Source organism: Haliotis rufescens, unplaced genomic scaffold, assembly GCF_023055435.1.
Source record: "Haliotis rufescens isolate VD_foot unplaced genomic scaffold, xgHalRufe1.0.p SCAF_1, whole genome shotgun sequence".
Classification (NCBI taxonomy): domain Eukaryota; kingdom Metazoa; phylum Mollusca; class Gastropoda; order Lepetellida; family Haliotidae; genus Haliotis; species Haliotis rufescens.
Genome location: NW_025963779.1, coordinates 5601079 through 5618722, shown reverse-complemented (window position 1 = coordinate 5618722; position 17644 = coordinate 5601079). Strand labels below are relative to the sequence as shown.

At 42.3% G+C, this 17644-nt stretch overlaps 1 protein-coding gene across 1 annotated transcript; it reads right to left on the bottom strand.

The window, feature by feature from the left end:
• Nucleotides 1–1525: 1525 nt before the first annotated feature.
• On the bottom strand, nucleotides 1526–17439 carry LOC124150076. The gene is made up of 4 exons (XM_046521978.2): nucleotides 17354–17439; nucleotides 8286–8612; nucleotides 4881–5124; nucleotides 1526–1985 (listed from the first exon to the last, which is right to left on the bottom strand). The coding sequence occupies exons 2-4, from the start codon at nucleotides 8598–8600 to the stop codon at nucleotides 1606–1608; spliced, it is 939 nt and encodes a 312-aa protein (XP_046377934.2). The 5' UTR covers nucleotides 8601–8612; nucleotides 17354–17439; the 3' UTR covers nucleotides 1526–1605.
• Between the last annotated feature and the right edge of the window lie 205 nt (nucleotides 17440–17644).

Here is a 17644-nt window from a genome sequence, read left to right as displayed (position 1 = left end):
ATTGTGGCAGACAATTTCTATTTTATTCAACAGTCTGAAGCATAATAATTAGTTTTTCAAGCATTTCAAGATCTCTCCCTACCCGTGTTCTATCATACCCAATATGGCACTGTATCGGAATAAAATAAATTGTCCAGGTAAATGCTTGAAAAAATATAATAATTATGCTTCAGACTGTTGAATAAAATAGGAATTGTCTGCCACTACACTATATCCATTTTCCAAATTTAATTTTGGTCAAGCATTTGCGATTAAGTCTGACCTAAAGTATCAACATATGCAAAGTTGTTATGTTGACTTTATTTGCTCTTAATATTGAAAAGGATTACGAACAAGGTATTCTGGAAACTCTTTCACTGAAATTCACAACAATAACTGACCATAGAACACAGAACACAAAGAAGAAATATGGATTAGAACATATGAGTAAAGTACAATAAGGAATTCTAATATTTTTAATTAAGATATGTAGTTGTGTCATACTCAATGAGGCCACTGTACGTTATAGCCTCTGGTTGCAACACTGAACAACTCTTAATCATCACCACACCACTGACAACAACGTCTGATTCTTTATGGGTAAAAGTTTTAAAATCATTAAACAAAGTATACGAATTCAGTTAAATTGGCTGCAGCGGCAGAGAAGGAGAATAAACAACAAAGCTAATCTAAATCTGACAGAGAGGAAGAAACACACAGTTATATGCAGTAACTGTCATTTTGGAACACGCTGACAACTATACATAATATACCTGGTTGCTCAGAAGTTGTTTGATCACGGTTACAACATTCAAGGCCTCAGTAAAGCTTTCAAAAAGTGTCACAGTAGACACATGGAGGACATATCCTAATTTGACGCATCAGTGACAAAAATGATGCCCGATGCAATTCCCTATTTTGACTTGTACCAGATGTTCCCGTGTTTTTTAAGGTGAACAATTGAAATGCCTTTGCATGTGTTTGTGACGGGTGCCACCGGTGGAGCAGGATAAGCTCACCTTTTCGCGAACAACTGGTATCATTACTATTTGATAGTGATTCATAATCACATGCTTATGATATAGTCGGAATCGTACAATCGACTCTGATTTCTGCAGAGATTTCTATTGGATATGGAAAGGGTTTTGTCGCTTTATATACAATAGTATACACCCACAATGCAGATGCATACTATGAAGATGCATACTATTCTGTGTCTTCATATTCAAAGACGATGACACCATTGTTCTACAGACCGCCGTCGTGGTCTCGCGGCAGAGCGTCCGCCCGGAGAGCGGAAGGTCCGGTGTTCGATCCTCGACCGCGTCATACCAAAATACGTTTAAAGATGGTACTTGTTGTTACCCTGCCTGGCGCTCGGCATTAAAGGGCTAAAACAATGGCTGGTCGGCTCGGAGTCAGTATACTGTGTTTGAGTGGGGTATTTATGTTCAACTGCAGGATGGTATCTCAATGAGCTAGCACTATAAATCGGCATCAGTCCGGACTAGTTCAAGCAGCCACATACACATACACACACACACACACGTGCATGCACATCGCTATATAAGTGCAATAATCTTGGACGCGACGTTAAACCCCATATCACCTCACCTTACCATTTTTCTAAAGACAAACCTGGCTTCTCTTCAGAACAGCGTTTGTATCATCAAGTATCATGTAATAAAATTGGGTAAACAGAATCGTTTTGTTCTGGTTGGGCAGGTTTGCTGCGCCCCTGATTCCCCGGGGGAAGTGTTGGAATTGACCCCCAGAGGGACCAGGAAGGTCAAGGACACTGTCCACAGTCCAAGGCCCATTGGCAGGTGCTTTGACCGTGATGACCTGATTCTCAGTGAATCCGAACAGAGCATATCCGCTAGCGTCGGCCATGACAGCATTAACATCCTGGGTATTGAAGATGTCTTTCAGAGGGACATAGTCACCGATGAAGCAAGGGAGGTGGGTGGCGTTCAGATGCTTGCGTTCACAAAAGAAACGACCCTCTGGAACAAACAGTGAACCAAACTGTGAACATCATTCATTGGAAATATTAGACTGTATGGTCCAATTAGAATTTTTTTATCCATATAATTGCCTGTAATAATATACTGTTATGGTAATTAAACATCGAGTTAATGACGTTTCAACGGAATTTGATATATTTTGAATATTGTGATTATCTTATTGGAAAAATCAGTGATTAAATTATTGAATATCCTTAACCGTATGTTTAGGGCGGAGTTGTTACAGACAGATGCATCATCACACTAACATTTACCTGCGAATAAAGACTGAGTAATATTGTCTGTAAATATTGACGGGATCGGGTGGTCAGGCTCGCTGACTTGGTGGATGCATGTCATCGTATCCCATTTGCGTGGGTTGATGCTCATGATGTCAATTACTGGATTGTCTGGTCCAGACTCGATTATTTACAGACCGTCGTCATATAGATGGATAACTGCTGAGTGCGGTGTTAAACAACATACAACAACTTGAGGAATTATGGAAATGACAATGATGCATATTGACATTCTGATCACGGCTGATTCACGTCGTTGTACTAGTACCACCTATCACTTTATCTGTGCATCAATCAAGTATTTATGTAAGGCCATGTATCAGTTTGAAAAGGGTCAAAAAGATTTTTTCCAACGTCACAGACAGTCAAGAAGAACACAGGACTGGCATTGGACTTGTCACAACACAACAGGAAGACCGTCATATTCCTACTAGCCAGTTAAGGGGGTTAACTGACTAAAGAAGTCCAGTTTCCACCCTTAACGACCCTTACCGATCTTGGCTGGAATTCCGGACTTCGCGAGGTAAGAACTGTTTTATTACAAAAGACTGGGCGCCGACGTTTTGTTTGAAGCAAATGCAAGTGATATGATAGGTGGAATCAGATTGGTCAATGGGAGGGACATAGAAGGGACATAACTCGTAATAGCCACCAGTGGCGCTACGATCGAGCCTCGTTCGGCAAGGGTGGAAACTGGACTGTTATAGACAGTTTAACGCCCTTGCCTCTAGAAGATGACTAGCCACCTCCTCATGTGGCTCCTGACGGCATCATCATCGCTTGGACACAGTATCAGTCGTAGCACCGTCATACGACGTCCTCGTGCTTCAGGTATTACAGCATATCGCACCTTCCGTGGAATGGTAGTGACCCCATCGACGTCTCAGATTGCAGTGGGCAAGAATCGTACGACGTTGCCAGCGACGTAACTGGCAGATAGTACTATTTATGGACAAAAGTTGACCGCAACACCTGGATTCAAGAGGTCACCGATAAAGAGGACGGGGAGGCATTTGCGATTGCCGGAAAACAAACCCGGTGACCACAAATGACAATATCAACATTCAAGAATAAGGGGTTTAATTCTCCAGCCAGTTGCGTTACCATCTGAGCATGGCAAGCCCCAGGAACACTGCCTCAACATGACAACGCAAGGCCTCACAGCGCCAAATGTTCAATTGACCAGCAACAATAATGTTCACATCCTGCCATGGCCAATATGTTCACCGGAAATGGATCCTACTGAACATTAATGAGACCACTTGGACAGAAACATTCGCCCAACAACTGTCCCCAGCCAACATCATTCAACTTGAAAAACAAGGGAAGATCCAGCTTTATTAAAAAGGAGGGGTCCAAAATATCAAAATCCTCTCTCAGTAAGTTTGACTGCCTACGGACCCCCTGGATCAGCCTATGAACAAAGCTCCTCAGGAGGAACGGCGAAGAATATGGCTTTGTTAGGTGACTGTCTTCATCTCATCAGTGAGACGATGTGTAACAGTGCATTAATGCAGGTGGCGGGCATGCATGTTGTTAGTCAGCTGGGACCAACACACACGTGAATACCTTCAGCTGTACTACCAGCGCATATTTCCAGAGGCAAAGTGAAACATCAGGATCCCATGAAGTCAGGAGCCATTTGAACGTGTTCACTGTATTGAACCATGTGCGTGTGTGCATCCAATACCAGTTATGGTGACATACATGATAACTTTAGTTTAGTTTTCGTATTCTTTCAACGGCATTCAAACTTGTGTAAAGTTTATTTTGTCCCTTAGTTTATCATGATATACACCTTGGACCAAAACGTTTAGTGACGTCACAATCTCTTGCGCATGCGCTTCAATTCTAAACCACCAATCGAAATCACCGCGAGAAAGCGAGTACGGCATAGATCTAATTAAAAAGGCGTAATCGAATCAACCATATATTTAATCAAATCAGAAGTCTGTTGTAAAAGACCTTTTGGTATGGAACATGTTTGCCTCTGTATTTTGATGGGGGAGAACCTATGTCACAGGCGTTGCTATTTGTATTTGAGACGATATGCAATAACCGAGTACTGATATTGACGCTTGTTTCAAACAAGAGGGAACAGGTTAATTTGATTGGACGGCTTAAATAGGCCGTTCAAACAAAAAAAACCTGTTATTTCTTTGAGGCCTTTTTTATTCGAAACGGAACCAAAACGTGGTGGTAAATGGTCGCAAGGTGCATGGTATTTATCAAAGAGTGAGTGAGTGAGTTTGGTTTAACGCCGCTTTTAACAGTATTCCAGTTATATCACGGCGTGTCAGCTTGATGTGGGAGGAAAGCCCGAAGTGATGCAGGTCTCAGACGTTTACCACTTCGATGAAACCCACGAGCACGGGTATGGTGCTGACAAACCTAGAAACATAATCGGGGCGAACCGGGATTCGAACCCACAATCATAGGTTTCTGGCGTGCCCAAGGGACGCAACTCTGCACAGCGAATCGCGGCGCCTTAGACGACTGGGCCACCCGTGCCCCTATTTATCAAAGAAGAACCGAGTAGATATAACACACTTGTAAATTGAGGAGGAGTCCTTTGTATCCATCAAGTGCCCCATACCTGACACAACGACCACGGTTTTCTGGTACTCGGGCGAGAACAAATCCTCTACGCCGCTGATGATCTGGTACTGTCCACTAGACAAGGCATCGACTGTGTTAATGAAACTGAAGGATTTCTGATCAAAGTTAGTCTCGAACTGGAGCATGTAACCAGAAGTGCCCATGTCCGCCACCACGTACACAGCTGGCGTCGGCATATTAAAATCCTTCGTGCCCATTACACGAACACCAGGCTGACAGGTCTGAAAATTAAAAAAAAAAAAAGAATGAGAGAGATTTCCCTTTATATTTTGCAAATATGTTACAGCAGGGACTATAGTGGGGTTTTGTATTATCCAAATATTTATAAAAAGTTATTATTGTTTACCATGAATGCTTACACATGTGTGATTTGAGGAACACGTACTATTCATTTATTTATGCAAGAAAGTGTCTGTCTTCTCCTGAGCATCATATATATTCTGTCACATTTCGACTTCGTCATAAAATAGTTTATAACTAAATACTGTAAAAGGTGTATGTTATCATTTTATCAAATGGTTTTAAAAAGAAGCTGTAGATAAAACTAAAATAATTTTATAAATTATTTAGACCGTAAAAAGACCATATTAAGATACAACGGTTAAAATGTGAATGTTAAATGTTAATGTTCATGTGTTTTATATAGGCAATGCTTATTGCGACATTGCTAAACAACTAAAACAGGTTAACATAGCAACGATTTCAGGCGGTGACAAATGGTAGAATACATTTGCATTGGTTTCATCACCATAAACTATAATAGGAAGGAGTCAATGTTGGTATTATAATTGAGACTTAATTATCCCTCTTGTACTTTGACGAAAACTAAAATAACGCTATTTTGTGCGAAATAGTATTTCACATATGTAAAGTCATCCACACATCATTTCGTGTAGGGGAACGGAAGGCGACGTCGATTGCTATGCAATATTACTTCCCTTAGCTGTGCCTGGATCCGGTGATCATGGTTATTTATCTCACATTATGCAGAACGTGATATAACATAAATTGTTCAAGGCCGTGTCAAACGCAATCACTTATATCGTTTATATACACTGTAAACGGGAAACCTTTGGCAATGCAACCATATGCGTCCTATTGCCACCCCAGTCTCAATTTATATTGAAGAATTACTTATACAACGACTAGCACCCTGTAGGTAACAATCCCACTCACTGACCTTCTTTAACATCAGAGTACATTCGTAAAAGTCTTGAAAGACAGAAGAAAGAACCGATTGTTTAAAAGGCATATTATTACTAATATTATTATTGATTTTACGCCAATTACATTTTCTTCTTGTAGGCGACATGAAACAATGAGTTAATGGATGTTATGGTTATGCCCCTAAAGCACGCTCTTATCTCTAATTAAGCAAGAGGTGGTTTCCCAGAAGGCCATGCGCCGGGGGACCCGGATGTTCAAAGGAAGAATGATCATGCATTAGGCTAAGTATGGCGACGACAGATACTATAGCCTCCATTAAGTCCCCTGTGTCAAAAAAAAAGTGTGTTAGCAAAAATACATGTACATTAAGATGTTTGGATAATATCTACTGTCTTCATATCGACAGAGCAATGATCTACTTAAGGAAGGACAATGATTGGTAATAAAGTTTTTTCGCAAATGGTGCGGTGTTTTTAAGTACGATGCGCTCAAAATGTAGGTCAATATATATATTTTTTGATATATGGTAGAATTGAAAGATTTCGTTGCGAAATGTGTTTGAGTGTTTTTGTTGGCGATTATGATCGCCTGAACTGTTAAAACAAATGGTCTATATTTCATGATAATTTTGGTAAAGCCCATTTCCGGTGTCCTCCGCCGTGATATACTCACCCATACATATTGCTAAAAGCGGCGTAAACTCATAACTCACTCACCCACTATTAGATGAACGTAGATCCAAACATTGAAGATCGGTTTGGAATACATATCAGACATGACATGTGTTGATAAAAACGACGAAATCTTTTCCACATTCATAACATATAGAACGTTAACGCCAGAGAAAAACCTGTCGCCGAAACAGATTCGATTGTCGTAAAGGGCAAAATAGAGGTGAAAATCATATGCTTGGATCACTGAAAATCAGTGATGACACAAGTTTCTCCGCGAAAAGGGGACGCATGTCCTGCCCTACCGGTAACACCCACCACCCTTACCTTTTGCATAAAAAAAGGAAGTATTTGCTACCTGGTGCCATATTGTAGTGAGACCGCCTCCGTGGTCTAGTGGTAGAGCGTCCGCCCGGAGAGCGGAAGGTCCGGGGTTCGATCCCCGACCGCGTCATACCAAAAGACGTTAAAAGATGGTACTTGTTGTAACCCTGTAGGCGCTCGGCATTAAGGGGCTAAAACAAGGACTGGTCGGCTCGGAGTCAGTATACTGTGTCTGAGTGGGGTATTCATGTTAAACTGCGGCATGGTATCTCAGTGAGTAATATAAGCAATATAAGTGCAATAATCTTGGACGCGACGTTAAATCCCATTTCACCTCACCTATTGCAGTGAAAAGCAGATTAAAGTGTATGATTCCGACTGTTTCATAAGCATGTGTGAAAATGGGCCTCTGTTTCTGCTGGTTGATTGTCCCCGAGTTTTATCATAAGCTAAGAGCATTTACCAATGGTGCTGAGTCAACTACAAAGCAAACGTTTGGGCAGAGACATTAAAACCGTCCATCTATTCATATAACTTTCACCATTATTTTGCCTTGTACGCCCAGTGGAATCTGCTTCGACAGATACACGGATATTCTCCCGCAGTGACGGTTTCTTTATTGATCACTACCAAATAGTGATTATTCCAGGTGTTCGCGACAGCGGGGACTAAAATATCGGGTCTTTCGTTTACAACACAGACCCGTGCTGCCATGGTAAGGTTAATTATGTACTGTTGGTCAAACATCATACCAACCCACTACATTACACCAGGAACTACTGTAATAGTTATTTCAGTTTCTAATTTTAATGCTAGCCTTTCTCCAGGCCTGAACTGAAAGAATAGTCCATAGATGTGAAGTAATTCTATCATCCTAATAGGCAAATCTAGATATGTGGACATTATGGCTAAGGACTTCAGTCCCTTATAGGGACAACGTGTTCTTATTATTTACATAATCTAGAAATTTTGATTTAAACAAATAATTATTGACTTGAGTGAGTGAGTGAGTGTGGTTTTACGCCGCTTTTAACAATATTCCAGCAATATCACGGCGGGGGACACCAGAAATGGGCTTCACACATTGTACCCATGTCGGGAATCGAACCCAGGTCTTCGGCGTGACGAGCCAACGCTTTAACCACTAGGCTACCCGACCGCCCCTATTGACTTAGAGACTTGTGCAGGTCTATTCCAATGCCTTTGAGACATAATCTGACCTTCTCATAGTAGTCCGTGTGTTTCGCAAGCACCAAGTCCTGATTAGGTGACATGGGAATGGAGTCGAGGAGGACACACACGTAGCTGTTGTCTGGCTCAGTGTTCACGTTGAAGGAGACACATGTGGGAACCCTGTCACATTCAACTCCACATTCTATTGGACTCCCGGCTCCGAAGGTGCGGAGGATGCTGGACTGGTTCTGGTACTCCATATTGTCGTCCATTATACGAACGTACATACCAACGCAGTTAGCGGTTTCCAGCAGCAGCACAAACACCAACACACCAGGTGGTCTCGTTGACAGATGTTTCATCTTCTATTTCGTCTACAAATAAAAAGATCGTACATGGCATCATTTTTCACCTACCAGCCACCTGGTGTTGTGTGCTGATTTTGACTCTACTGAAATAACCCAGTTCAAACTCAAAATTGTAAAACAGTTCATGAAGAAATATAATGTTAAAACGGCACGTTAGGTTATGACACGCTCCGATACGACGTTTAAAGGATGAGGTGAGGTGAAATGGGGTTTAACGTCGCGTCCGAGATGCCGATTTATAGTGCTAGCCCACTGAGATACCATGCCGCAGTTTCACATGAATACCCCACTCAGACACAGTATACGGACTCCGAGCCGACCAGTCCTTGTTTAGCCCCTTAATGCCGAGCGCCAGACAGGGTAACAACAAGTACCATCTATTAACGTCTTTCCGCTCTCCGGGCGGACGCTCTACCACTAGACCACGAAGGCGGTCCGTTTAAAGGGAGTCTGTGCTCCATGTCGTGGCGCCAATGGCCAGTCTAGGTTTAGATATTGTAATAAGTGTCATGTGTGAAACTAAGTCATTGGGATGTTGACGTAGAAACCCTCTAGCTCCCGCAGTCAGCTTGTGTTGTATGCTTCCCATGGAGTGGAGAATGATAACAGGTTTGCAAACGAATCCACTGGTCTGGGAAAAATAATAATGTACATGTCAAAATAAAGTCACGATTGTTGTGTTTCATTACGCCATATTGTCTGACAAATGTCGTTAAAAAATCCAAATCTATTACGGCGCCAGGGCCTGATGGTATTCGAAACCGGATTTGGAAATTGTTCCCTTGTGTCCAAACACCAATTCTTCACTGTTTAAATTCTCTTGTGGATACAGGGGGTTTCCGCCTTGGTTGTGTTGTGTTGGATAGACTACAGAAAAGTTTATGATTCTGTACCTCACGAATGGATTTTGAGGTCACTGGAATGTATTGACCTCCCCGAGCGACAACTTGCTTTACTCAAGTTTTCAATGAATTGCTGGTCAATTCATGTTGAGATGTATTTGCAGGGGCAGTAGGTGACTTCGGAACCCAATTCTATTAGAAGAGAACTATAAGGAACCGGAAATGAAACGTCACCCCAAGTAACATTGCATGAAAATTTGTCATTTTAATATCTGGGGAATTTTTGTCAAAGTTTCTAAAATTGAACATTGCATTGTCCGGAAAAATGAAATTTGATGATAAAAACAAAGCAGATGAAAATAAAACCGATCGTACAAACGCATCACGGCAACGGCCATGGTAAGCCGATGCACGTGAGTTCCGTGCAAATTGAAATGCACATGCGTTCCCCCATTTCTTGCCCTATAAAAATCCACCCAGATCGGATAACATTCATTCGTTATTGAATTGCTACCACGTGTCAAGATTGACAAGAAATCAGCGACACCAAGTCCTTGGACGATTGCAAGCTGGACAAACCGCCCGGCAATTAGCCAATGTATTTCAAGTCCGCGTAAGGACCATGTAGAGGCTCGAGCAACTGTACTAGACCACAAACACTATAGATGACCGACCACGTAGTGGAAGACCAAGGGTCACTACCCGACGTCAGGATCGTCAGATTGTGCGACATCATCTTCAAGATCACGCTGTTACTGCTGCGGAAACTGCTCGACAGACCATGGGGACACACCAGTGACACATAAGTGCGGACACCGTGCGTCGACGATTGACGAGCAGACACCTCCACTGTCACAGGCCACACCGAGGACCCATTCTGACACCATGTCATCGCCGGGACCGTCTTCAGTGGGCAACACAGCACCAGCATTGGCGCCACCAGCACAGGAGACGAGTCCTTTTCTCAGACGAGAGACGTTACTGTATCTCAACAGATGGCGGAGAGTCTGGCGACGCTGTGGGGGATGTGATACGAATGCTTGTGTTGTTGAGAGTTACTCGTGGGGTGGTCCGAGCATCATGGTGTGGGGTGGAATTGGTCTTGCACAGACGGTCGGCCCTGTGGCATTCCAGAACATCGGTCCAGGGTACATTGATCAAGTCTTGAGACCACACGCCATACCTCATTTGGTACTTCGCCGCAACCACGAGTTTCAGTATGATAACGCCCGTGCCCACACTGCGAGAGCAACAAGAGACTTCCTCCAGGACAATGGCATCAGATCCGTGCAGTGGCCTGCCCTCAGTCCCGATTTAAATTCCATTGAGCACCTGTGGGACGAGATTCAAAGACGGCTGAATGAATACCGACCAACCGCAGCTGAACTGCGTCAGGCGTTCCTCAGAGTCCTGGCTCTCTATGGCCTTCATCAACCGCCTCATCCATTCCATGTATCGACGCTACATGTCATCAATGCGCATGGCGGACACACGAGATACTGACTTCTGATGCCATTTTCTCAGAAACTAGTTGTGTTTCACTTTAAGAAAAATTTATACTTTAATTTCAACCTTGATCAGTTTTGCCAAGTTTCATCTTTTTAATATGTCTCAAAGTACGCTTACAAGTGTTTGGACAAATAAGGTTTCTCATATTTCTATCCATGGTGACGTTTCTTTTAGGGTTCAGGATATTTCAGGGCGATTCTTTTAGCCCTTTGCTTTTCCGTTTGTCACTAAATCTTTTAGGCTTTTAGCTCAGCAAAGAGGAAGGTTATCTTCCGGGACCTCCTCAGCACAGATCCCCAACACCCCTTACTCACCTCCTTTACTTGAACTTATTGCCAATGGAGGATCCACACTTAAAAAAACCAGATTCTGCTCGTCGAGTCCTTTTCTAATGATATCGGCATGTACTTTGGACTCGACAAATGCAACATTCTTCATTTGAAACGTGGCAAGGTAGAAGAGAGTGGATCAGTCAGTTTAATTGGGGGAGGAGTTATTGATCATCTTCCGAAAAGGTCAGGCATATACGTACTTTGGGGTGAAGATTAGGGACAAACTCCAGAATGCCCACATCAGGGAAACACTTCGGGCAGAGTACAAATGTAGGCTTAAGAAAATCTGGAGTTCAGAGCTAAACGCTCGCAATAAAGTTAAAGTCACAAAAACTTATACTGTACCCGTCCTTTTATATTCAGGGTGTTGACACCCTCACACGAAGAATCATGTCAGACAGTAGATCAAGCCACAGTCGCCCTTCCCTCAATCGCTTATATTTACCAATCATAATGGCATGACGTGGTTTGATTAACGTTGGGGTTTTTAATGATAGAATTGTTTTGCAAACATTTATTTGTCTGATTATTTATCCCCTTGTAAAGTATGTCAACACACACGATGAAAACAAGGCATTCCACAGTTTTCTTAAACGAGCCAAGGATGTAGGACATAATCTCAATGTCAGTGTTGATTCTGTTCATGGTTCTGTACTGCTGGACGGCACAGAAATGAGTATATAACTAAGCGATGTGCCATATCAAATCGGCCCAGACTCAAGGAGAGGCTATCTGAGCGACCACTGCACCGAGTTAATGTGCAGTGTTTTGAGAAGGTCAGTGGAGAGTCCTTCGTTAAGATGAAGTCGGCTGGCCTGAAAAGTGAAAAAGAAGGCTTTCTGTTTGCTGCTCAGGACCAGTCACTTCCCACTGTGTGATGTGTGATTTTGCACCAAAATGTAAATATGAAATGTAGATTATGTAATGAATTTAATGAGACTGTCCAACACATTGTCAGTGGATGCCCACCTTTGGCACAAACACAAACATAGTATGTTAAGCGACATGATGGAGTGGCTCGATCATTTTATTACCGTCTCCGCAATGGTCGTGGTTTTGACGCAGAGGTCCATCCATGGTACGACCCGGAATTTGTAGATACAGCCTCAGACGTATCCAGGCCATCAAAAACCTGATCTTGTCCTTTTTGATAACTCCAATGAAATCATTTATAGTATTGAAGTTTCTGTCCCTTTTGACACTTATGTGCTTGACAAGATTCAGGAAAAATATGGCAAATATGCACACCTTGCACGCTTGCATCCCAAGTACCAAGTTGTCCGACTCCCCATTGTTCTTGGTGCCTTGGGTTTGGTACCTCCTAATCTGTTGACTGGCATTGGGTGGGTACCCGGGTTTGCTACCAGGAAAAGAGCCCTTCTGACAATCTGGGAAATGCAGAAGTTGGGGAGTCTTCACAAGCTCTGGGATGGTTTGACAAGGCAGCGCTTCCTGGGAGAAGTCCCAATCTCTGTCTGGGCTGCGTGTAGAGGGGGCAAGGGCCCTGAGCTGATGATGAGCCTAACCAGCCTGACTGTGCCAGGATCACCCAAACCCTCTTTGCTGCATTCTTATTTTTATATGTACATGATAATTAAAGGATTGAGAATGAGAAGTTTATGTTAAACTTCTTGGTAAATTTCCTTGTTTTAACTTTGCCAATCCGAGTAGAAATTCCGATTCATATTCGTAAAGAGAGAGATCAGTAAAAAGGGGAGTACACTTGGTGTCCATGGGGATACCTACTCTTGCGTAAATGTCTTACCCCAAATGTTACATAAATTTTATCAATAGGAAAGTCCAGTATTTCACATATTGTTTTCTAAGTAAACTTCAGATGACATTTAATTTCGTTTTCGACAAATTGGCCTGAACCTCTGAAGATAGATATATAACTATATCTATGGTCATCACGTTTTGTAACAAAACCCATGGATCAAGGAATGAGGTTTACCCTTAAGTTTTTTTCTTGGGGGGTAGGTGTGTATAGAGTTGAAAAATAAAATCTTTTGACAAAATTAAACATGGTTCTTTTCTGAGATTGTAAGTATAAAAAAAATTCCTTTTAGAATTTGGCATTAATTCCGCTTGTCTCAAATACGCCCTGTACATATCAAGGAAGTCCTTCCTTGTTTGTTATAAGGATTATGGTTAATCGTTGAGCCAGGGATTTGGTTGAACATTTGCTGGACCCCTCACTATATCTCCCTGTACGGAGTCTTATGGACCTTTGGAATCTAGTACAAAGGGGAATGGACAAGTCTTCAGGTTTAGAGTCAAGCCAAAAGTTGATAGTATTGATGCTTAGTTTTGGGTGGATGTCTTCCTCGGTTATCATACTGGCTCATATGTGGTATTATTTGATATCACTTATACCAAGTTCTTTGGTCAAACAATCAATGTAGTGATGCTTACATATAATGGATATAATAGGTCTTGTAAGTGGGAATAACTACACACGTTTAAAGTATGCCCGTAACAAGTACATCATCAATAACCATGTCTCGTTTGTTTCAATTTTAGCCACCGTCATTTATGTTGGGTGGTCGTTTATATGACGACGGGCGGAAGCAGGGTGCATCTACATCAGAGTACATTTGGAACTGATTGTTTTGAATAATATATTGATAAAGTACTCAAATGTACAGAAATATACCTTACTCTGCGGATCTAAATTTTATTTGTCATACATCATAAACATCTCTGAATAATACAAGTGCTGAGGGGAGGAAATGCATTGATTCCGTTATCATGTGTTTCGATATACGGTATGATGCACCACGTGGATATTGATTCCATTATCATGCGTTTCGATATACGGTATGTGACACCACGTGGATATTGATTCCTGGAGGCAACGAGTTCAGGTACCAGAGTTTACACTCTCTAACACTTTCTAAACACGCATAATAACAAACCGTAAAGTGAATTGTTCAATACATGGGACTAATATATTTTTTCTTAAATTTAACTCACTAATTCATTCAACACATGAGAGCTATAAATGAGTACGAGTTTCGATTAGATTGGCTTTGAAGGTATATGGAACGTACTTATTCCACGGCGATACGCTAATCCGTTGTGCAGTTAGCATGTGAACATTGTGTAGATATATTATCATAATAATCCAGTCGTTATCATAATTTTTATCCAGTCACTTGATTATTTAGCTTTGACGTAGATGGCATTTTTGTTTTCTAATAGGAATATTTACAGATTATGTCTAAAGAGTGAGTATGGTTTTACGCCGCTTTTAGCAATATTCCAGCAATATCACGGCGGGGGACACCAGAAATGGGCTTCACACATTGTACCCATGTCGGGAATCGAACCCGGGTCTTCGGCGTGACATGCGAACGCTTTAACCACTAGGCTACCCGACTGCCACGTCTATAGAGAGGAGAGCATATAAACTAGTGGGGAAAAGAAAGTATACACCCATGTTTGATGGTCAATAAAATGAAAACAAGCAAGATAATGTTATTCAATGATGATACATTCGCTTATAGGGTCACATGCGATAGTCCATGGACAATTTCAGTGCGGAACTCAAAACAGGTGACGTGTACATGACGTGTACATGACGTGTAATGACGTTTACATGAACATGGGCGTAAGCAGATTACAGTTCACAGGAATGATCAGAGTCAACCCGGTACTGTCTTGATAAGTTTGTGGATTTGCAATGGATACCTTGTGCGCCCAGTAACGAGTAATACCACCGTAAGCACCAATGCACGGCCAGACTCGCGGCCTCATTGATGTTGTCAGCCGCCTGATGACGTAATCGGGAATCCGATTCCATTCAATTCCTTAAGCGTCGGCAAGCTGTTGCTGGTTTGCTCGTGGGTGTGGACGTATTCGGATGATCCCACAACTGTTCAATTGGGTTCGAGTCAGGTGAGAATGCTGGCCACGAAAGAACGTTGACGTTGATCGGATTCAAGAGTTCTTGACGAGCCTTGCAGTGTGTGGTCTAGCGTTGTTATACTGCAGGAGTGTTCCCTGTTGCTGTTGGTGAAGGAATGGAAGCACCACGGATATCGCTGGCCCTTGAGGTTGCCACGGATTATGACATGTCTCGTCCGTTGGTTGCCACAATTCCACCCCAAACCATCACCCCACCTCCACCATAGGGATGAACTTCTTGAACGCAGCCTGGCACCAAACGTTCCACCTGCGTCTGAATACTCGAGCTCGACCATCGTTGATCAACAGCTGAAGCCTGCTTTCGTCAGAGAAAAGCACTCTATGCCAATCACGGACATACCAACGTCCCACTGTCCCGACTCATTGAAGTCTTCGACGTCGATGTTCCCGGGTCATGCCATTCCAAGGACGACGAGCTCTAATACCTGCGTCACGTAGACGTCGTAGCGCCGTGCGTCGGCCGATACGGTGTCCTAACGCCGTTACTGCCGTTTCCATCGCCGTAACGAACCTGTTGCGCAGATCGTACATGCGCAAGTGTCGATCTTCTTGTTGCGTTGTCACTCATGGTCTGCCCGACCTTGGCCTGTCTTGTGTCCTGCCAGTCGGATGGTCAGGCCCGCTGTCTTGGTTGATACAAGTCAACGATCCCAATTGCGTGGATCGATGCTCATGATGTTAATCACTGGATGGTCTGATACAGTCTCGAGTATTTACAGACCGCCGTCATATAGCTGGAAAATTGCCGAGTGCGGCGTTAAACAACAAACAAACAAACAATATTTGATGTCTTAGCAACGGTTCATCCCGATTTTATACAAATTCGGCACGTGCAATTTTACGAATACCTGGAAAAGCTTTTGGGTGACTTTTGGCCACTGCACGTGCAACTTTTCGGCCAACGCGTTGCGTTTTGGAGACTGCTTGTGCAGTTCTCGGGCACCTGTTTTAAGCCTTATATCATTTTGCTCACTTTGATAGTTTTTGGAAAAAAATCAATTCAAAAGGGTATACAGTAAACTACGGTTATAACGATCACGCTTATAACGAACTGTCGGATATAAAGAACCCTCCTTTTTGGTCCCGACTTCCTGCTGTAGCCATGCTGTATATGTACTTATAACGAACTACGGTATAACGGACTAAAATTAGTAGTCCCTTTTAGTTCGTTATAACCGTAGTTTTCTGTACTTACGTTTGCCCACGAGTTTAGACAGTGCTAACAAACGAATTGGATTCAAATCCATAATTTTGAGACCTTACGTTTGCAGTGTTTCGGTGTTAAAGAACCGGAAAAAGGAATCTCAAGAACAAAAACATGCATAGACGATGAACAACAGTAAGACAATGAATGTATGAAAAATGGATCAACGGATGAAGGAAAGAACGAACGAACGGAAGAATGAAAGAAAGAATGAATGAAAATGCTTTTTAAAAGAATAACTCAATAAAAAAAATACGAGCCCGTCACGTCAACATATTGTTGTAATGTGTCCCGACCAAATGCCCTTAGCTGAAAGTATTAAATTTATGTAAATATGTGACAGACACAATATCCAACAGAAAATATAGACTAGCAACTAGCAAGACTAGCACCAATCTCCGCTGTGCTTAATGCAATGTTTTGGAAAATTTGAATATAGTTTCATGGTCAATTGTGAATTATTTAACTCAATAAAAAAATAATAGCCCGTCACGTCATCATATTGTTGTAATGTGTCCCGACCACTTGAGGCCTTAGCTGAAAACTGTATCGTTCTAACGCTAAAAACAGTAGAAGTATTAAAATTATGCAAATATGTGACAGCCACAATATCCAACAGAAAGTATAAACTAGAAAAGAATTCACCAATCTCCGTTGCACTTAATGCAATGTTTTGGAAAATTTGAAATGTTGCTGGTTGCTAGACGTTATGCAATCGCTCGGTACACGCGGACGTTATTTAGATGCCATTAATAATGAACACTGGATGTTCACGCAAGGGTTACATGAACATAAGCATGCAAAGAACGAAGCTAGAGCTGTGAAGTGTGAACACCCAGGTGTCGTAACCTAATGGACATACATGTCTTAATCACTGGACAAGTCTCCTTAAGGCTTTACAATCTCTTGAAATGATAAAGACACGCCTACCTGAGTGAATATCCCCCTGTCCAATCTGGCGATGCTGCGGGCGGGTTTAGCCGACTGGAGTATTGGAGAATGTTGGAAGGTAGAACTGGCTCCCAGTTATAGCCGCGCTGATGCCGATAACTGTTCTACTTTCGTGTCACGGGAAAAAAAAATCTCTTTTGTTCCTCAGTAGCAGCAGCTTATCACTTTGGTTGATTGGTATTGACATACTTAACTTTCGATCGAGAGACCGAGAAGTGCGTCTTTTTTTAAGTAGTAATGAGTTATATGCTGCCTTCATCATTCTGGCCA

What these genes read in the sequence shown, in the direction of transcription:
- LOC124150076 (XM_046521978.2), bottom strand. Translation starts at nt 8,600, where the DNA reads ATGAAACATCTGTCAACGAGACCACCTGGTGTGTTGGTGTTTGTGCTG. An exon ending in ACACGGACTACTATGAGAAG is followed by an intron (nt 5,125 to 8,285) that starts GTCAGATTATGT and finishes TTTAATTTTCAG; the next exon opens with ACCTGTCAGCCTGGTGTTCG. An exon ending in AACCGTGGTCGTTGTGTCAG is followed by an intron (nt 1,986 to 4,880) that starts GTATGGGGCACT and finishes TGTTTGTTCCAG; the next exon opens with AGGGTCGTTTCTTTTGTGAA.